Source organism: Rhinolophus ferrumequinum, chromosome 12 (genome assembly GCF_004115265.2).
Source record: "Rhinolophus ferrumequinum isolate MPI-CBG mRhiFer1 chromosome 12, mRhiFer1_v1.p, whole genome shotgun sequence".
Taxonomy (NCBI): domain Eukaryota; kingdom Metazoa; phylum Chordata; class Mammalia; order Chiroptera; family Rhinolophidae; genus Rhinolophus; species Rhinolophus ferrumequinum.
The window spans coordinates 52,799,920-52,821,521 of record NC_046295.1 but is presented as its reverse complement, the minus strand read 5'-3'; the positions used below and the strand labels follow the sequence as shown (position 1 = coordinate 52,821,521).

The following is a 21,602-nucleotide window of genomic DNA, read 5'->3' as shown; positions in this document are numbered from 1 at the left end:
AGCCACTATCTTGCTGTGTGATCAGTCAGGTTCCTGCCCTCTTGATTTGGATGCCGTGAGCCCATACAACCCTTCCAGCTCCTGAGCCTCCCTCCTGCCTCCTCCATCTTCTCTCTCTTCGTTTCCTTTCTGTCTGAGACACAAACGCCATCCAGCACTTTTGAATGGCACTTTTGTTCCGCTAACATCTCTTTTCTGAAAAGGACGATCAATCAGGTTTGTATCTTTTAAACGCTGGCACATTTTATCAGTTAAGAACCAGCATACCTCTCTCCCAAGACATAGCCTTAAAGAGGCAGACAGAAGCAGCTAAGTGGAAGGTTTATAGGAGACAGTGGAGAAAAAAAACAACAAAATTTCTTTGGGGCTGAAGGTATGGTTCCTCCAGCAAATGCCTTCATTTCTGGGAGCACACTTTCCTACTCTTCCTCATGACCCTACGCATTTTCTGGCTTGATTCCAGTTATGACTTGTGTCCACCTCTTAGCTCCTCACAGAATGGGGAGGGGGCAACAGCAGATCCTGTGCCTGAGACATCCTTGTCTCAAGGCCTCTTTGATGTAGGGCTTGGAGCACTGGACTTGGAGTCACAGGACCCTGGGTTTGAGTGGTGGCTTTGAACTCCCATGCTGGTGATCTTGGCCAATGCATTCTGGGCCTCAGTTTTCTTATTGGCAAAAGAGGGAGCAGAATACCTTCCTCAAAGTCTTGTGCAAATGCAGTGAGAAGCAATGCGTGAGAAAGTACTTTGTAAACTGTAAAGCTCTATGGAGGTATGAGAGTATCCTTGTAGTTCATTTCACATGCCTGCTTTGTGACCTTGGACAAATTCCTTAACAACTCCAAGGGTCAGTTTTCCCATCTGTAAAATTGGCACTATAATTCTTATGTCATACAGTTACTGTGAGAATTCCATAATGGGTGTAAAACACCTGGCACAGTTCTTGGCAGTGGCAGGTGCCCAGGTCTAAGTTAGTGCTTTGTCCCCTTTTCCTTTCTTATTTCTTCACCGTGCACAATAATTAAGCCACAGGATTCTGAAGTCTGGTTGCCCAGTCTGAGACCCAGTGAGTCACTCCTTGGCTGGGAGAACTCAGGAAAATTCTCTGACCTGTGCCTCAATTCTCTTGCCTGTAAAAGAAAGATAATAATAGTATCTACGTCAGAGAGTTGCTGAGCAGAACACTGTGCCCATAAATGACTGGGCAGAGTCAGCACCAGGTGAACGTTAGTGATTCTGTCAGACCTTGTTCCTTCTGCACACCCAGACCTAGGACCCCAGCTGCCATCTCCTTGAAACCCCCTGGGCCTGTGAAGAAAGCCAGGTCTGAGCAGAGAGGAGAGAGATTTGCCCAAGATCGCACCAGGATTTGTATGCCAAGATCTTTGAGGAATTTCCAGGGATCCCTCAGTGCCACCTTGCAAATAAAGCCCCTGCAAGAGGCCAAGGGCCCTGGGGAAAGGCCAGAACCTCTTTGTTGGCCCTGCTCTCCGAAGCGCCCCTTTGGCCTAGAAAGGAGGGCGAACGCCTTCCAGGGGGGCATCAGGATTTTCATGTGGAAGGAGAAATAAATTCGACCGCGTCAGAACATGGCGCAAAAAGAAGGGAGCGCGCGGCGCCCTCGGAAAGGAGGCGGCCCTCCCGCCCGGCCTCTGCCAAACATTTGCAATTTAATTGACATTTGGCGGCAGGACGCCAATCAGTATAAGTCAATTGACGTTCCGAGATAAAACTAATCGCGGGCCGGCGCTACCCCCGCCAGCGCGCCTCGGCTGGGCCGCGGGGCACAGCGTGGCGGCCGCGGCGCCGGCAGGTAATGGCGCGGGCGCGTGTCTTGGCCCGCGAGGGGGCAGCCGGCGGCCCGCTGATTGCAGTGCAGCCCACGGCGGCGGAGAGAGGCCCGTAATGAATGACTTTATTTGCCGGAGCCCTGCTGAGAACAATTGAGTTTGTTATGGTAACAACGGATGCCAGCTTTCCTGGCCCCGGGGAGCTCGGAGGCAGCCGGGAGCTGGGCAGCGGAGCAGCTGATGCGCGCCAAGGCGAGGGGTACTTGCGGCGGGGGACCGTCCGCCGAGGGTCGGGAACCCGAGGGACGCTGTGCGCCCTCAAGGCGGCGGAGGACAGGCCTGCGGCCAGGCCACATTGGACCGAGGTGCTGGGGTGGACAGTGCACACCGCTCTTGCCTTGGACCACAGTGCACAATTGGAATGGAAGTTCGCAAACTCCTTGCTTGCCTGTTGGACTGACTAGTTCTCCGTGGTGTCCTTGCAGCCTCATCGTCTCTCTGCCCCCGGACCCGGTAAGGTGCGGGGAGGAGGCGGAGGCAGGCCCCCGTTTGGCCTTGCTGAGTGATGCCCTAATATCAACTTTTTGTCAGTTGCATCAGTGGAAAAGTAGAAAAAGGCAGAAAGACATCCGGCTTTGCGTTCTACGGCTTGACAAAATCAGGGCTGGATTTAAGCCCACCAAATGTGTTAGCATTGTCTCTGTGCCCTCCACCCTGGAGAGACGGCCTTACATCTCTATCCTGTGTGCGTCCCCATGCTTTTTGGCATGACATCTCCCACAGGAAGCCCTCATTTCTCCCACAGAGAAGGCTGTCAGTCGCATGGCTGTCGGCAGCCTTTTACTGCCTCTCTCATCAGACCATGAGTTCCAAGGAAGGGGCCACCTCTGATTCATCCCATTGGCTCCCTTAGGGCCTAGCATGGGGCCTGGCACAGGTCACAGATGTGGAAGGAGTGGATAAAGGAGTGGACTTCTTTCCTCTTTACAATCTCTTGCTTTCCTTCTGGTTACAGACACCAGAGTTCCTTTCCCCCCCCTTTTTCAATTCTGTTTTCAAGCATGCTATCATTCATTCATGAATTCATTAGCTCAACAAATATTTGCTGAGATCCAACCATAGCAGGTACTCTGATATAACAGGCCCTGCCCTTGGGGAACTTACGGGCTAGTGAGAAATGATAATGTAATGCTTGTGATAAATATGCATCAGGCACCTACTGTGTGCTGATTAATGGCTAAATTTCTTGAGTTTGTAAAGGCTTAATAAGGGCTTGCTAGAGCTTTTCTCTCTGTCATTGAATTCAGTGATCCCTGGTGCCACCCTGTGACAATAACCCCCATTCACAGATGTACAAACTCATGCTTAGAATGTTTAAGAGGCAGCATGATGCTGTGGAAAGGAATCTAGGCTGGGAATCTGACACATTTGCTGTGTGAGCTCTGTCCATCTCCTTCCCCTCTCTGGGCCTCCGGATCCCCATCTGTAAAATGGGGGAGTTGGAATTCATGATCTCTGAGGGCCAGTTGAGTGTGAGTGGTCTAGAGGGGAGATGGAGCCAGGACCCAGGTCTCTGCTCCCAGTCCAGTGCTCCCTGGTCTTGCAGCATGACCAGTGGTGAGGGTGGGGTGGTGGGATGGTGGCATGGAGGGGTGGGGGAGTGCTCTTTTCTCAGCTTTATGAGGCTGGCAGTGAGTCTGAAGCATTCACTGTGTGACAGGAACTGTGCTCAAAGCAGCCTGAAGAAGTGTAGGTACTATCACTATTTCCCTTTTGCAGATGGAAAAGATGAGAAGTTCAATAACCAGTCCAGGGTCACAGCTAGTAAGTTGCAGGGCTGGGATTTCAACCCAAGCTGTGTAGTTTTAGAGACTGTGCCCTGAACTGCAAGTAGAAGTCAGAAATACTGCGGGTTTGGTTCCAGACCACCGCAATAAAGCAAATGTCGCAATAAAGCGAGTCACATGAATGTTTTGGACTCCCAGGGCATATAAAAATTATATTTACACTCTACTGTAGTCTAGTGAGTGGGTCACAGCATTATGTCTAAAAAATGTACATATTTAATTAAAAAATACTTTGTTGCTGAAAATGCTAACCGTCATCTGAGCCTTCAGCGAGTCATAATCTTTTTGCTGGTGGAGGGTCTTATCTTCAATTTGTAAAAAATGCAGTATCTGCAGAGCACAATAAAAGTGAAGCACAGCAAATAGATGTGTGTGTTTATTCTGCCAATGGCAGAGGTAACACATAGACCCCCTCCACTCCCTTCTCTGCTCTTCCACCTCGCTGCAATCTTCGTCCCACCTCCCTAGCTCATGAGCTCCAAAACCCAATCTGCATGTCTGCAGGACAGCAGGAGCACTGATTTTTCAAGGTGTCTTTTCTCCCACTGGCTTTTTGCTCTTCACCTTCATACAGATGGCTGACAGAAGGCTCTAGCAGAAAGAGAAGCTGTTGTGGAACCTGGGTCCCTTCCTGGCTCCGTCCTGGCTGGATTGCTGCTTTTGGGAAATGGGTTTCTGCAAAGGGTAGAGGGAATCCAGGTGCCGTCTTGTAGAAACAAGCTCTTACTATTCACAGCTGAGGAAGCACATTTATTTTAGAGCCATTTGTGGCACCTGTCTTCCTGTCCCTCAAAATGGGCCTGGAGAACTCTTTCTGTCCCGGGCAATATCCCTTTTTCAGGAAGACAGGTTAGGAAGATAGTGTCTCCCAGGGTAGTCCTAACTGGCAGAACTGGAGGGGCTTTGGAAATCATACACAGTGGTTTTAAACCCTGTCAACTTAATGTCCCTTCTTTAAAACAAATCCTTTGTAGTGCTCCCTTTGCTATCCTGAAGTGAAATTTAGAGAAAATACAACCTACCCACATACATAATTTAAAAGGTCAATACAATGCTCCAATTGTAACAAAAGGGGAAAGAAAAATAAAATCATAATAAAATGATGTACTTCATTATGTAAATGCTCAGGCATGACTACACCAGAAGACACAATAAAATAGTCAGTTGCTTGCACTTATGCGTAGAATCACTGTGAATACAGCAGCTACAAATGTGGACAGCTGTGTTTTTTGGCAATACAAACACCTCTGGTGGCATGCCACCAGCAAACTGATTTTCTGAAATTGTGAACATGTCTTGATAAAATTCCAACCAAAGCAAAACATAATCTTCTTTCAATTTATGTGATGGTTATATTCCTGGAAAAGTCATTCTAAGTTGAAACACCGAGTTTGTGTGTCTAAGTAAAACAGAGTCAGGTTCATAGCTTAAATATTTATAAAGAGTTTTCAACAACCTGAATGTATGATGGGTCATTCCAAAGATGTGTGGGATGCAGGGTGACCCTTCACTGTACAGGGCAAGGCTGGGTAGCACCCCCTAGCTCCGCCCACTAATGCCCATAACTCCTGCCAATAACAATAACACAGATTTCCAAATTCTCCTCTGATCTGCTCACCCTTGTTGAGATCCATGGGAGCAAAAGAGTTTCCCTTTGAGGTTTTTTCCCTTTGGGAAGTTCTGTGACTTGGTTAAAAAGCAAAATCTGCATACTGTGTGTACCTGTTGTGTGCAAGACCTGGTTCTGGGCAGACAGAGAAGCATGGCCTGATTTGTATCTAGGGCTATGAAAGCTATCTGACTCTAGTCCATCGGTGCCAAGCTCCCAAGGGGCCTCACGCGGTGAGCACAGCCCCACTCACATCTTATCTCTGTCAGGATACCCTCTGCCTCCTTCCTCATACCCAAATTCTGGTTCAAATACCACTTCTTCCTTCCAGGACATCTTGACTGACCCTCTCTCTCCCCACACCCAACAGCAGATAAGTTCTATCTGTCTCTGAGCCCCCATTGCCTGCTCTTTGGGGCTCCCTTAGGTACTTTTCCATGCTTGAATCATAATTCCATCTCCAGGCCTTGTCTCCCTGACAGAATAGGCACCCCTGAGAGCTGAGACAAGGTTCTCTTACAGCGCTAGGCGTGAGGTCAGAGGACCAGCAAAAGATGAATGAATGCTTGAACCTAGGGATGCCGCTTAGCCGGTTGCTCCCCTCTACACATCTTGTCCTTTTTAATTAAGCAAATGTTTTCCCTTTTCCTTTTCTCATCAGTGGACACGAGATGCTTGCTATGCAGACAGTAGTATCTCGTTTGGTTGGGGTCCACTGGCTTGCTTGCTCTGACCCAGTACTCCAGGCTTGGCAGGATTTATTGACCCCATTGCACAGATAAGATGCGCTGAGTAAGGTCATACAGCTGACAAGTAGCAGAGCCAGAGCTGGCACCCAGTGTGCTACCATCTCTGTCATTTAAATACTTCCAAGGCTGGGTCTCCCCCCAACCCGGGAGTCATGCATTTACTTACTGGCTCCTGACTCAGTGTTGGGCACTGCTGCCTCAATGACAGGCAAGGCCTGGAACCCCCCCTTTGTTTTCCCTTAGGGAGTTCTGTCTCCTAAGCCCCAGGCCAGGCATGGAAGGGAGCATCAGATGCCCTCAGGGAGGGAGTGACCACTGTTTCCCCAGAGGAAGTCACCAAGTGGTGGCTGTCTCCTTTGTGCCTGGTTTTATTTATTTATTTATTTTTGTTTTGTTTTTTTGCACTTTGAATGAGGTGTCCACTTTAATCCAGTCTATTTATTAATAAATCCACGAGTATTTATTGTGTGTTGGCTATGTGCCAGGCATTGTTCTAGGTGCTGGAGACACAGTAAAGACAGGCAAAACTCTGCCCTCACGAGTGACATTCTAATGAGGGAAGAGAGAATAAATAAATAAGGAAAATAAACAGCATGTTAAGTGCTCTGGAGGATAACAAAGGCACGTAAAGAGATAGAGCATGCAGCAGGAATAGAAGTAGGGTAAGTGCTCGTTTGTGGAGGGTGGTCATACGATGCGATGACATTTGAGCAGAGACTCTAAGGGAGGGAGGAGTGAACCAAACAGCTATCTGGGAGGAATGTTCCAGAGAGAAGAAATAGCACATGCAAAGGCCTGAGGCAGGGGTGTGCTTGGCATGGTTGAGGGACAGCAAGGAGGCCACTGTGACTGGAGCAGAATAAGTGGGAGGAGAGAGGTCAGAAAGATGGCGTTGAAGGGCAGGGTACCCAGATACAGGAGGGCCTTTAAGCCGTGATCCACTGTGGATTTTGCTCAGAGTGAGATGGGGCGCCAGTGGATGGCAGCCCAGAATGTCTAATAGGGAACTTCAGAGGCGAGTTCTGTCCCCTGCTGCCGATGAGTCACTAGCTGCAGCAGAATTTCCCTCCTAATCATCTCCTACACCTGGGTAGCCATTCCCATCATCCACTTTCTCCTGGGCGAGGTGTGTCCATCTGGCCCAGTGGCCTCCGTCTCATCTCCCTCCAGCGGGGTCTCTACACTGTGGCCAGATCAGACCATATGAGTCTCTCCACCCCATGTCCCTTCCGTGTCTGGAGTGAATTGTAAATGTATCAGTACGACCAGACAAGGGCCTACTGGTTCAAATACAGATTGGGGAGTCTGGGATGTGGAGATTGGGGTAACTGGAAGGTGGACTGTCATTTTGGGGGTAAGGAGGTCACCATGCTGCAGTGGGAGGCCCAGAAGCCCACCCCCACACCCTCAGCAAGCCTCTGATCTCAGCCCAGTCTCTGGCCTCAGCAATGGCTCCCCCCAGAGGCGCCTGCTTTATTTATTGCTTCTCCCCAGTTCCCCATGGGCGGAGGAAAGTCCATTAGTGTATTTGCCGACTGCCAGCTCTTGAGCAGATGCAAGGCTTATTTGCAAACTGTCATTGCCCTGGCTTCCTCCAGAGACCCGCATGCTGGGCTCAGCCTTGTGGCTCAAGAGCCACCTCCCCCAGGTAGACAGCCGGGGCCAAGACCCGTACCCTGATTTCCCACAGCACAGCGTCTTGGCTTGCAGTTGGGAAAATTAAATTAAATGCCACGAAGGAACCATAACAGTGCATCGGGCCATGTTGACAGTGGAGAATGAAGTTCTCTCTATTGATGGGAGCTCATTGGCTTGGCATAAATTAGGGGAGGTGTTGAGAGACAGAACAAACAGTCCTGAGCCTGGGAGCTACGTTTGAGTCCTGGTTCGGCTGCTGAGTGTCCTGGTGACTTTGGACAAGTGTTTATTGCCCTTTGGGTCTCAGTGTCTAACCTGTACAAGAAGCTGCAGGAGATCTTAGAATCCATCCTAAGCTCTAAAATTCTCTGAATGGAATGTTGAGGATGTTCCTTTCCTCCAGTAGTCGGGGACAGAATGGTGTGCCCAGAATGGCTCTGAAATTCTGAAATTGCCTGCAGGTTGGCCTCAGCGGCGTAAGAGACACTCAGGAGCTGAGACACCAGGACTCTCCATCCCTCCTACCCTGATAACTCTGCTGTGTGACCTTGAGCAAGTCACTTCCCCCTCTCTGAGCTCATTTTCTCATCTGTTAAATGGGAATGATAATTGCTTGTGTACCGCCTAAGGTTATCATGAGAATCAGATTAACTGATGAATGTGAAAAGTCAGCGTGAATATAGAGGTTGTCAAGAAAATGTATACACATTTTAAGAAAGGAAAACACTGTATTAAAATTGTAATACTCAACATGTACCGATAACAAAAGATGAATACAAGTCATGTGTATACATGTTTTTGGCACCCCCGGTATATACTTGAGTGGCGATTGTTATTGTTGTTGTTGCTATTATTATTTTTGTGTGTGTGCATTTTTTTAAATTAGTTTCAGGTGCACAAGACAAAGTAATACTTAGACGTTTATCATTTATATCCCTCACACTGTGTGAACCCCCCTCCCCCCATCCACTACCCCTCTGACATCGCACACAGCCATTACATTTCCCCTGTCTCTATTCCTAATGCTGTACTCTGCTTCTTGTAAGTACATACATACATATATACATATATATATATATATATGTATATATATATATAAAATTATAGTTGGCATTCATTATTGTTCAGCTTCAGGTGTACAGTGCAGTGATCAGGCATCTACATCATCCCTGAGGTGGTCTCCCTAATGAGACAAGTGTGTTGTTGCCATTATTTTCACATGTACCTTACCCTGTCTAGGCACACATACTTGCCAGTATAATACAAGAATATGTCCCTACTGAGTACAGAGCCCAAACAAGTCAATTTAACTATGTAAAAGGGAACGATGATGCCTCCATGCAGAATGAAGAGCCCTTCTTGTAATTCGTGCTGGCTCAATTCCAGGCCATCATGAATTCACCATTGACGTGCGTGTGTTTGGTGGAAAAACACACCGCAGATATACAAAAAAGCCTCTCCAGTTCTTTTCAAGTGGGACAGGAGATGACACACGTTGGCAGACGGAGGCTGATCTCTGTGTATCCAAGAGGAGTCGAGCCAGTCCGAGTATATCTAACAGGTCAAGCTCTGAAATGAAGAAGCAATAAGCCAGTGAAATGGTACTATCACCGAAACATGATTGATCAATTGAATTCTATCAGAGACAGTGGACAGTGAGATTAAGTCAGGCCTGATGGGTTCAATGAGTTAAAGCATGATGTTCATTTCAGCTTCATTTCACCAGTCTTTGCTTGTGAAATTGGTCAATCAATAGAGGTTGAAGATCATATATATATATATATATATCGGGGACCATCTTATGGGGAATATAATCTTGGTGGCTGGCTCCTGGCTGGGGCTGCCTGCCTTGGGTAATGGAGACAGAACTGGGAGTCCATCAGCCCCATCGAAATGGCTTGATATCTTCTCCAAATGAAAAGTATTTTTGGATCTCTGATGATTTATCTTTTTTTCCTCCCTCTCACTTTGATCTATGACAAAACCCATACCCATCTTGGAGAAATATAGTGATTTCTTCTGAAAACATTTGTGCAATGATCAGATAGATACACTTCAAAATATGAACCCTTTTTTTTTTAGTTATATTGTCCTTGGAAAAAAATAAAGAGTAATTTAAAAACTCAAATAGGGGTAATGCAAAGATATCAGAGTAAATATGATTTTTAAACCCTTTTATTTATTTATTTCTGCCCAGTGGGGGGTGGGGGACAGACTACTGTGTGCATGAAAGCCCAAGAAGGGATGCATGCACGATAAGTCCTTCCAGGTGTAATTAAAATGAAGCCTTTAGCATTTTTTGATCTCATTTAAAAGCACAATTCACAGAAACAAATCACCCTTTTGCTCCTAGTAATATTTAATTTGCTTCGGAATATTTTCACTATGGTGGTTAACATCCTTCCTAATTAGTGTGCATATCTCTCTGCAAGGTAGAGTAATTAGGTACGACTGTATGAGGTAATGGACTTGGACAGTATGGATTAGAGAGAACAGACTTGTCCTGTGGCAATGCACAAGGTACTACTTTCTTCCTGCCTATTCTTGGAGGTCATCTTGATTCATTTAAGCACAAAGAAATCCCATCTCTTCATCCCAACACCATGAGAGCTTCAATAATGCACTTGCACTGTTTGTATATCAGAGTGGATATTAGGCTCTGGATAATGGATAAATGTGCTAAGCATGTACAGAGAGGAAAAAGCCTTGCACGCATTGCTCCCCTGCCCTCCCCCAATTCCTACATTCTAACCCGATTGAATTATGTAGCCCTTCCCCATATACCATGCTTTCTGGTGCCTCCAGGCCTTTGCATATGCTGGGCCCTGTGGTCAGAACGCACTTCCTCTTCCCTGCCCTTTTCTTTGACTAATTTTGTTCTGCTCATCCTTAAGACTCAGGCTTCATCTTTTCCAGGAGGCCTTTCTGGATCACCCCGGACCCCAGTCTGGATTAAGTGGAGTGGTTTAGTGTAGGGTTAGGAGCAGAATCAGGAGCCAGACTGCTTAGGTTTGGATCCCACCTCCTCCATCTCATAGCTGTGTGACCCTGCTCAAGTCATTTAACCTCCCTGTGCCTCAGTTTCTTTACCTGCAAAATTGGAGGGGGCAATAACAGACGTGACATCATTAGGCTGTTGTGAGGATTAAATAGATGAGAATAGAATAGTGCCTGGCACAGATAAGTGTTGGCTACTACCGTTTGGCTCCTGGGGTTGTTGTCTCTGCTTTTCAGGCTCCCAGCACTTATCTTACTACATTGGAACTTTGTATTCATTTGTCTACGTCCTCCGCTTGATGGCAGGGGCTAGAACTTGAGCCTCTCTGTAGCTCAGGTGCCAAGCGCAGGGCCAGACACCAGCTGGAGTTCGGTGTATGTTGCTCAGGAATGAAGGGAACCAGGAGGCTTGGAACAGAAATCGGGGCTTCGTGTTTTCCTAGACCTACCTTGCCTCGGACCTGCCTTCTGGCCCTGGACAAATCCCTTTGCTATTCCTGAGTGTGCAGTCATCGATCCCTAGGGTCTTTTCCCTCCCTGACAGTCTATGACTCATTGGGTAACACGGCACAATCAGATTCACTCTGGTCGAACCTGAATGTATTTGGCAATTTTACAATTTCGCGTTTTCCTTCTCCGAGAAGAAAGATTGAGTGAAACTAATGGCTGAATAATGGTAGTTCCAGTGGAATTTTCCTCCATGCCACTTTGATTTTTCTCAGTCTGCGGCCCCAGTTTAGGACGGGATTTATATAATCAGCCAGAACATTGATTTTGGCTCTGGGCTGCCATGGGACATTCACAGCCCTGACCCCCCCCCCGGGCCCCAGCACCGGGCCGGGCTCATAGGAGATGCTTTGGAAGTGTTACTGACTGACTCTTGTCTGTGCCTGGAATCCGTCCCCTTAGCTCAGCACCTTGTCCCCTCCCCTTATCTCAGATCTGGCTTGGATGGTCCCTCCTCCATGCCCTCCTCCCTGCTGTCAGTCAACTTTAGTCGCCCTATGCATCCAAACACCACCATGCAGAGAATAGAAGCTCTGTGAATTATTTTGAGTAAAAGAATTAATGGCATTTTGTGGTTGTTGTTGTTGAACTCAGCCACAGTGGGACTTGCTATGCTTCCCTTTTGGTGTGTGTCGCCAGGAAGCTTAGAGCTCAATTGAGTTTTTGTAGTTTATCAGCCTCTTGTTTAAAATTTTAGGAACAGCCTCAAATCTTTCTTAGAAGTGGGCAGAATGTAAACCCTTAGGCGTTTCCTCCTCTGGGATCACTGATATAATGGAGATCGCCTTCCAAGGTTTTTTACCAAGTTCTCTAGTGAGGCCAGAGACCATCCCACTGTGGCGCTCCCTTGAGACATTCAGGCCTGCAACCCCTCGAGTCTTCCGAGGTCACACATTCAGTCAACAAACACTGATTAGCATTCCTGTGTTGGAGATGAATCAGACATGGGTTCTGTCCTTAAAGAGTTTATACTCCAGCAGGGAAGGAAAGAAATAATAATCCTAAAAACAGCACATGTTTATTGAGACTTATTATGTGCCAGGTACTATGCTAAGCATTTTACATGTATTTTCATTCATTTCTTTCATCAACCACAGGTATCATTGCTGTGCCATTTTATAGATGAAAAAATTGAGGATTACAGAGGTTAAGAAAGTTTCTCAAATGTCATAGGCTTGTACGAGACAGAGTAAGGATTGGAATCTGGGCCTGTCTGAATTGGGGGTGCCAGACTTCCCTAGTGTGCTGTGTGTACCCCATCTATCACAGTGCTTAGCTTCACTCTAAGGCACGTTAAGAAGTGTGCAAGTGCGCTGCCAGTGTTAGCTGTGACCTTGAGCAAGCTACTTATTACCTCAGCCAGTCTCTTCAGCTATAAAGTGGGGATTCCAAGAGGACCAACCTCATGGGATGGGTTGTGAGGAGTAAAATGCAGACCACAGTGGTGGCCTGTGCTGCTTGCAGAGGAAACCCAGGAGACAGGGCAGTTAATTCAGCCTTTGAACTTGGAGGCAGGCTTCAGAGAGGAGGTGGCATTTAGTCTGAGCCTTATGGGCAGGGGGAGAGGGTGAACCAGCAGAGGGAACAGAATGAATGATGGTATTGGGGAGTGACATGAAGGGACTCTTGAGGAATGAGGACTAGCCTGCTGGGATGGCGCTGTGGAGTGGCTGGAGGGGTAGCCCTGACTGGAAGGCCAACCATGGAGGCTCATAAGGCTGGGGCGTGGTCCTGGGGAAGCTTTGGGAGGGTTTTCCCGGAGGAAATGTTATGACAGCAGCTGACTTTGTTTGGACACGACCTTCTTGCTGGGCACCCTGCTAGGCGCCTTGAAGGGATCATCTCAATCCTCACAAAAGCCTCAGGGATTGTCTCACATACCATTGTTTCCAGTTTACAGATGAGGAAACACAGGGCTTTGGTCTTAGTAACTGACCTGTAGAGTAAAGAGAAGTGGATAGAACACTGGATCTTCTGACAAGAGACCTAGGTACAACAAATCCCAGCTGAGGCGCAATTACTCCACCTCTCTGAGCCTCAGTTTTCTCATCTACAAAATGGGATAAGAATACATGTCTCAGACAAATGTTCTGAGGCTCAATGGAATTTAAGGATGAAAAAATAACTTGGCTCCATGTCAGCACTGAGCAGTGCTCCCTCGAGGGGGAGGTGAGGGGTGCTTGGAGAAGCCTGCGTCCCCATCGCCTTAGTCAGTACCCTTTCATTCTTTGATAGGGACAGATCATGCTCTATCAGTTATGTGGAGGGCATTTTGCTAATGTAGCCCTCAAACAAATACCCTGTCTCCCTCCTTTTATAACCTATAGTAATGCCTAGTCCCTCCTGTGGAGAAATTCTGGAGCCACTATTGCCCTCGGCAAGCTTCAACGGAAACAATGTCCTCAAGCTGAAAATTAGCCTGGTCTGAATTTGGTTAGTCTCCGCTTTATAGATTGCTTTAAAGCTGCCCAAACTCCCTGGCTCACTTGACCCACGCTGGAAATGTCCCAGTTTGCACCAATTCGATCTTCCCAACCACCCTAGCTCTAGACTGCTGTCGCAGATGGCCAACTAAGACCTGGTTCTGTCTCCGGTCTTCACTGGGGGAGGCAGGTCTGGAGGGTATCAGAGTCCTGAGGGAAGAAACAGCAAACAGGCTAGATGTCAGCTACCATGGAACCCTGCAGGCCAGACCTGGGGGGGATCTTGGACCCTGGGGTAAGTGTCGGGATGTAGTAGTGCATGAAAACAATAATGGTGGCATCCGGGACTTATTTCCACAATTTCAAAAAGATTAAGGATAAATGTGAAGAAAGAAAAAGATTTATTTCTGTTTCTGACTTCCTCCCAGAAGCCCCCAGTAGTCTCCATCTCTTCGCATGTCCATTCCTAAACCAAATGTTGGCAAAGGTAGTAGGCTTGGATAATCAATTGAAAGGTTGGAATATTGCAGGGGGGAGAGGCCCTACAAAGACTGCAAAAACAACCAAAATGGGAAAATAACTTAATGCTCATTTAACACTATTTAGTATACAAAATCTAGGCAGGTTTTAGAAGAGAAAACAGTTATGAATGACTGACTCAACCTTCTTAGTTTATTTGTGGGACCCCCTGAGGCCCAGAGAGGGAGAGGAGCTTGCCTGGGCTCAGACAGCAAGTAAGGGCAGAGCTGGGGCTAGAACCCAGGTCTGCTGGCTCCCAACCCTTTTCCCACTGGGCCCTGCCACTGCCCTGCCATACATAGGAGCAACTGTGAGGATGAAGGAGGCTCTGGAAGGGCTCTGGCTTTGGCTGGGCTCTGGAGAGAAATGGACTTTGTGAGAGGCCCACACCCAGTGGCTCCAGCCTCCTTCCCTGCGGCTCCTGGGCCTCTGGCTGGGGCTGCATCCCAAAGACCATGATGCCAGAAAGGATTATGGAGATTCTTGTTTGTTTTTATTTTTTTCCTCCCAGTGAGCATCTGCAGACATAAAGTACATGATGATTTTTAAAGAAGCAAACCGGAACCCTCCAAGAAAAATGCAAACCCCCTGAATCTGCTGTGCTCCAAAGAAAATGCAATGGGTTTATGATCTTTTAAGACACACAAGAGACAGCTTTTTCTTGACAGATGGGAATCTGAGGCTATTTTGCTTCCTCCCCCTTTGCGTGACCAGACCCGATTGTGTAAAGCTTTTAGCTTCAAAGCCGGGTTGTGAATAACATTGGTTTAACCTGAAATTTAAAGCCAGCATTTCTTTGCTCCCCGAGATGGGGCTTCCTGCCCCTTGCTCCCCTGAAGCTAGCTTCCAGAATGTTAATTCTGACAGCCATGGTTGACTAAGCCCAGCACTGGGTCTATTACATATTATTTGATTTGGAGTAGAAAAAAAAGATTTAAAGATACCATGCCCCCTGTATACCTTTGTACTTTTGCCCATGTCTGTCCATATATTTAAGCATACCATTCACGCTGCGAGTTCAGATTTTTCTCCCTGAAATTAAAATGGGTCCGAGCGTTTCTGTAGCCTGTCTCCAAGACCATATTCCCCAGTGAAGTCAAACAACATCTTTGTGGCACAGATGAGAAATGCTACAGAAGCTTCCACTGGAGGCCTGGAGGTTCAGACCTGCTTTCCTGCTGGGGATGATTTTCCGGTATTCATTTTTGTAGCTGTCTCTGAGCATATGATCTGTTTGTGCACCCACTGTGTGCAGCTGTGTCCCTGGCCTGAGAACTATGTGCCTTTTTTCAGAATATTTATCTGGGTTGACACATGTATCTTTATGGGTCTGATTATTTTTCTTTTTTTAATCAATCAATTCATTTTTTATTATTAGTTTCGGGTGTACAAAAACAATATAATGATTAGACATTTACACCCCTCACAAAGTGATAACCCCAACAAGTCTACTACCCACCTGACACCGTACACAGCTATGACAATACCATTGACTATATTCCCTATGCTGTACTTTACATCCCGTGACAATATATACATATATATTTAATTATAGTTGACATTCAATATTACTTTATATTAGTTTCAGGTGGCCTGATTATTTTTCAATTAATGCTTCCCTTTTGTACGGGACCTAACTCCGTGGGGACCAGGGCTGGGCCAGCTTTTGCCCATCGCTACGTGGCTGGTGTTAGCACGGTGCTAACAGATTGATTGAGGGGCAGAGGAATGAATGAATGTGGTCAGATGGAGGGATTCCGATATGTGCAGATCAGACCTGAGGAGTGAAGGTGGTTGTCACCGGTATTACTAATTTGTTCATTTATTCCAGAAATAGTTTCTGTGGAGGAGATAAGGACGAATTAACTGTGGTTCCCTCCCCCCCCACCCGCCCACCCCAGCAGACATACACACAGGTAGCTAATAGTGCAGTGTGAGAGGGAAGGGTCCAGGGAAAAAGTGGTTAGAGGGAGAAGTGGCTGGGACATGAAGGAAGGCATCCTGGAGGAGGTGAGCCATGCTTGCAGGCTGAGTCTGTCCTGGCAACAGTGAGGAATGATTTACCTTTCATGTGGGCACGGTGAATCACCTGTGGTTGACAGGCTGACTCCACACGTCACCTTCAAATGCCCACAAATGCACAATTCATGTTGCTAGCCCCTAGTCTTTCCAAAAGATGAGGCTTGGGAGCAGGGTTTAGAAAGCACGTCCTGATCTAAAGGAACTAGCGATTCAGGTCCTGGGACTCAGGTCCTGAGAACTGTGGAGGGCCACTGCTTCCCCAGCCCCCTCCCGTGGCTCGGCACTTCTCTGTGTGGCTGCCCCACCCCTGCCTGCCCCTCCAGAGTCTCCTGGGTCTCTTCCCTCACGCCCTCCGTTCCTTTCATCTCCGGGCTGTCTACAGGCTTCGCCCCTGTCTGGCATGCCCTCTCCACTCCCACCCTCTTTGCCCTGCTGACCCCTTGTCCTCCATTCTCAGTTCAAGCATGACTTCCCCTTGGAACCCTTCCTCGACGCCTCCCCCATACACACGGCCATATGTATATATTTCTAGACAACTTTTCTACTTAGCAGTAATCACAGTTTGTCGTCATAGGTCTGTTTGTGTGAGTCCTTGACTAAAGTGGACCGCCCGTTCTACATTGAAGAAAGGGGCTTGTCTTGGTCGTCACTGTCTTCTCTGATTTTGTGTTTAATATTGCCTGGTACAGAGCAAACACTTTATCAATATTTGTTAAATGAATGAATAACTGATTATATGTGTAGGAGTGTCCAAAACCTTCTTAAGGAAATGACAGACCTCAGGCACCTGTGCAAAGTGACAGCGTAGCCTTCCCCACCTTCCCAGTAGAGGAAACAAGTGGGGGTGAGAGCACCAAGAGCCATCCTGGTCGGGGGGAAGGCCTGGACAGGCGGCTCTTCCCAGCCCACAGTTCTCCACTTGGAGTGTCTGAGTCACAAAGACAGGCTGGATGGTCTCCGAGGCTTCACCCGTGGGTGCTGTGGCTGACCTTCAGAAAGCCAGAGCAGGACACAGCAAGCCTTCTTCCTGGAACTCCGTGGGGTCCTGGCGAGGCTGCCTCTGCTGGAATATGTTTGGTGACCTTGCAGAGATGGGCCTTAAGGACCCAGTGCATGCACTTGAGTTGGCCAAATGCCCGGAGCCTTCCCTGTGCCAGGCCCTACTCCTGACCACGCAGTGACCTTGCCCCCCGGGAGCCCTTAGCTGAGCTACCCTCTCGGAGCTTCCCCAGTGGAGGCAAAGCTCTACCCTTCCAGAGCTCTGAGCTGTGCAAAGAGCCCAGCCTGTGAATACCATGGGAGAGGGGTGAGCATGAGGACATCTGCGAGGATGACCTGGCTGTCAGGGAGAGACCTGAGGGGCAGAGTTGGGGCATGTGTGATGGGGGAGCCTGAGTGGAAGGGAAGAGGTGAGCACTGCTCAACTGGGGCCAGGGCAGGCCTCGGTGGGAGACTTCAGGAGCTGCCTGACAGGAAGCAGCCTTTGTTAGGAATTTGGGGCCTGGCTGGCAGGATGGTGGCTGGGGAGTGGGGAGTATAAGTGAAGTTGGTGGACAGAGAGAAGTCTCTTAAGAGTGGATGTGGTCTCTCTGACAGAGAAAACTTGGGAATACTGGGGACCAAGGCCAAGGTCAAGCTTTGGCAGGAGTGGCTGGGGTTAGGACTGGCCAGAGCAATAGCTGAGGAGCAAGCTGATCTTTCTTTATGTGTGTGTGTTCCCATATTTTCATATTTTCATTGATACGTGCACGCATGTGCACACATACACAGCAATGTTGAGAATAGGGTCATGTGGTGGATGCCAACCAATAGGAGAACACGCTGGGCAGGCAGACTGAGGTGTGCACGTCCACATCCGGCTGGTCTTGGTGTCCAGTATGAGTGGTTCTCATGGGAATGGGCCCTGATGGAAGAAGGGCCTCGTGATGTTGACGAGGGTGACGCCCTGTGGCTAGGGACAGGGACCCAGCCTATGGTATCCTCTTGGGTCCAAACTGATCTAGGATCCATTTTTTCCGGGGGCTCCTGAGCCACCTGTGAAGGCCCTTCTTGTAGAAGATGCTGGGGTGCTCTGACCTGTCAGACTCTCTGGGTACCCTGAAAGGTTAACGCTCATGTAAAAACCCAAAGCTGGTGTCTTTGTTTAAGTGTCAGACCCTGTGTTGCAGTTGCCCCCAGATAGGATAGCTGGGGAAACATCAACTTTTGGCAGCATCTCAGTGACACAGTATCCCGCTGCTTCAAGCTCCTTGGTTTGGCCTCATTCCTCACATGGATGGGGTTTTGACGTGATGAATGAAGTCTAGGTCAGCCATGTGCTGGCGAGATGGGGGCAGGGGGAGGTGGGGCAAAGCCTTGTGTGAGAAGGGCAGCTGTCAGTGAGATATCTGATGCATGCTGGTTGTCCCTGCGTGTCCCAGGGGCAGGGGCAGGGGCAGGGGCAGGGACAGGGGCAGGGGCAGGGGCTGTGCCTCTGGGCCTGGGTTCCAGCAGGATATCTCCAGTCAGCCCTGCATGAGCAGCTTGGTCCTGGAGGGCCCTGGGGAAGGATGGACCTTGAGGCCATTTCCTCACTGAACACTTTTGCCCTCCTTGCTTTCTCTCATCTTGATGGTTCAAGCCCAAGGCTCACAAAAGATATTTCATCCCATTTGCTTTTGTATCGATAATTCATAATATTTTCATTGACATGTAAACATCATCACCAGAGACTGTTACAGGATAAATAGCTAACGGTACAGAACACATAGAGAATTTAATCCTGTACTTTCTTGGTAATTTACATTTTTGAGTAGGCAATACATTGAAAGCTCTGCAACAAAACAAAACAAAATAAGTGTGCTATGAAACTTCTCCCTCCTCTTCGCTTCTGTCCACTTAGTTTCCACCTCTCTGAATGGGTAACCACTCTGAATGTGTCTCATGTTTCCTTCCAGAGTTCCTTTGGAGATATATATACAGAGGGTGCCAAAAAAAAAAAGTATATATATTTTAAGAAAAGAAAAATCTGTATTAAAATTGTGATACTCAATATATACTGATAACAAAAGATGAATACAAGTCATGTGTATACATTTTTTTGGCACCCCCAGTATGCATTTATATAAAATTTTGTATAAAATGCATTTTAATATGTATATGCATTATATGTAATGTATTGTATGTGTATATTATATATTAGTATATATTATATAATATATAATCACAATATATTACTATCTAATATGTGTATTAGATATAAAGTTTTACACAAAATGCATATAAAGTCCTTTCTTCATTTTTACTCAAAAGGTTGTAATTATACATGCTGTGCTGTACTGTGCTTATTCATTTTTCATGTAACAATGTCTCTTGAAGATCTTTCCGTATCAATTCACAGAAGGCGTCCTCTTTCTGCTTTGCAGCCATGCAGTATTCCACCGTGTGGGCGTACCATGACTTATTTAACCAGCCCCTACAACGTAAACTCTGGGGTTATTTCGAGTCTTTTGCTGCCAGAACCTATACATATACACTTCCCATACGTGTAAGTCTAGCTGTAAAACAAATTCTCAGAGGTGCAATTGCTCTGTCAAAGGGAATGTGCGTTTGTGATCTTGATAGATGTTGTCAAAGCGCCTGTCATGCGTGTGTGACAGAGGCTGTCACCAGAATGGTGTGAGAGTATGTTTCCCTACAGCCTTCCTAACAGTATTTTGTTGACTGATCACATGATGTGGTGGCAAAGGTCTGGGGTAAGGGTATCAACTCTGGGACAAGACTGTGCCTCTAAGGGGATCGACAGTGCAAGAGAGGCAGTGGTACCTGCTGAGTAAGCCTCGGGTCACCTGAGCTCCAGTCCTCATGCAAATCACTTAATATCTTTAGACTTCAATTGTTTCATCTGCAAAATGGGAACATGATATCATCTCCATTGGGTCATTGTGAGGATTAGATGAGATGATACGTGTAAAAAGGGCTCCACACAGTGCCCGACTCGTGGCTCTGGGAGGCTGGTTCTGCACTAGCCAGCAGGGTCTCTGGCCTGGATCCCCTTGTCTGAGGCCCTGTCTGTTTCCTCTCTTGTCAGGGAGGAAGCTGGGCTCATGGGTCTCTCAGGTCATCTTCCTGGTCCAGGGTCTGATACGTCTTTCTTCAGCAACTTGTGTCAGTCGCACTCATCCTTCCTCTCTCATGCTCATCAAAGGTATTCAGGAGTCTCCCGTGCCGAATGGTCACTCACTGCCAGGCAGAGATTTCCTCCGGAAGCAGATGCGAGGAGACCTGTTCACGCAGCAGCAGCTGGAAGTGCTGGACCGCGTGTTTGAGAGGCAGCACTATTCAGACATCTTTACCACCACGGAGCCCATCAAGCCTGAGCAGGTAAGCCCCACCGCGCACTGCCTGCCACACCTGCCACTCAAACACAGCCCTGGGTCACCCTCTCGAAGGCGGCTGGCGGGTGTGGGTGAGAGCACTGAGTTCTCCTCAGAGGTAGGATTCTCTCTGTTCACAGCCACACTTGGCCAGTCGCAGTACCCCATCAGGTCAGGAGGACACGTCTGGGACTCTGGAAACTTCTTGCCCTGGTGCCTCTGTCTCCCTGGCCAGCCAGTGGGTCCGTGACTTGTCTGGCTGCTCTGCCATTGCTGAATGGCGGCCTTTCCCAGGGCTCTTTGTACAGGGGGGTGTAATGATCTTCTGGGCCACTTGAGGTGGTCTTGGGTCATTATCCTGTCAGTCAGAGTGAAGGTGGAAATATGCAAGCACCCTGTGCCCATAAGCCATGTTAAGATGTTACTGGTGTGTGCCCCACTGTCAGCCTTCTGGTCAGGTCACCCTGTCCTGCTTTTAGAGACCGAATCAAAGAGTCTGGAAATGAAGTGTCAAACCGGACAAATGCCCAGCAGGGTCATTTGCATGACAGGGAAGGAAGCAGGAGGATGACCCCCTGCTGAGCAGCCCCCTCTGCTCTGCCCAGGGCGGAGAAGCAATCACTCACTGTGTGTGGCCACAGGGACGGGATGAGAAAGGCCCTGCCCAGTGAGAGGCCCTCAGGGCCTGGAAAAGGTCCACATTCAATTCAGGGGCTAGTTCCTGATGCCCAGTCTGTGCCAGGCCCTGGGGCTGGTTTCCTCACCAGCGCAAGCGGCTCAGACATAGCTTCTGCCTACTGAGAACTCCCATCTGGTGGCTGAGTCAGACAGACCTATGAGAATGATTTGCTGAGCCCTTCGCTGGCTGGAGGTGAGGCCTGGCCTCGCTGAGCTGCTTCTCCATGCTATTTAGATAATACTTTTGAAGTTGTCCCAAAAAGCCATTCAAAACCATTTAGGCTGTGTGCACAGGCTCCGGTGGAGAGGAGAGGGGCCAGAGGGGACTTCGGGTGGTGAGGTGTGAGCAAGGCCTCGGGGCCACCATCTTATGACAGTCTGGCTACCTCTCAGCATTCCCTATGAGGGCTCTCACAGACCACCTACCTACTTTGCTTTCAGATGGGGAAACCAAGGCCCAGAGAGGC

General features: G+C 48.1%; 1 protein-coding gene across 5 annotated transcripts in view; it reads left to right on the top strand.

Moving 5' to 3' along the window:
• The window catches only part of PAX5 (paired box 5), a 188,873-nt gene that overhangs the window by 43,632 nt on the left and 123,639 nt on the right, over window positions 1–21,602 (top strand). For all 5 annotated transcript variants that reach the window (XM_033123658.1, XM_033123660.1, XM_033123661.1 and 2 more), the window contains exon 6: window positions 20,289–20,464. In XM_033123658.1, coding sequence (XP_032979549.1) covers window positions 20,289–20,464 — 176 coding nt within the window. The remainder of the gene's footprint in view (window positions 1–20,288; window positions 20,465–21,602) is intronic.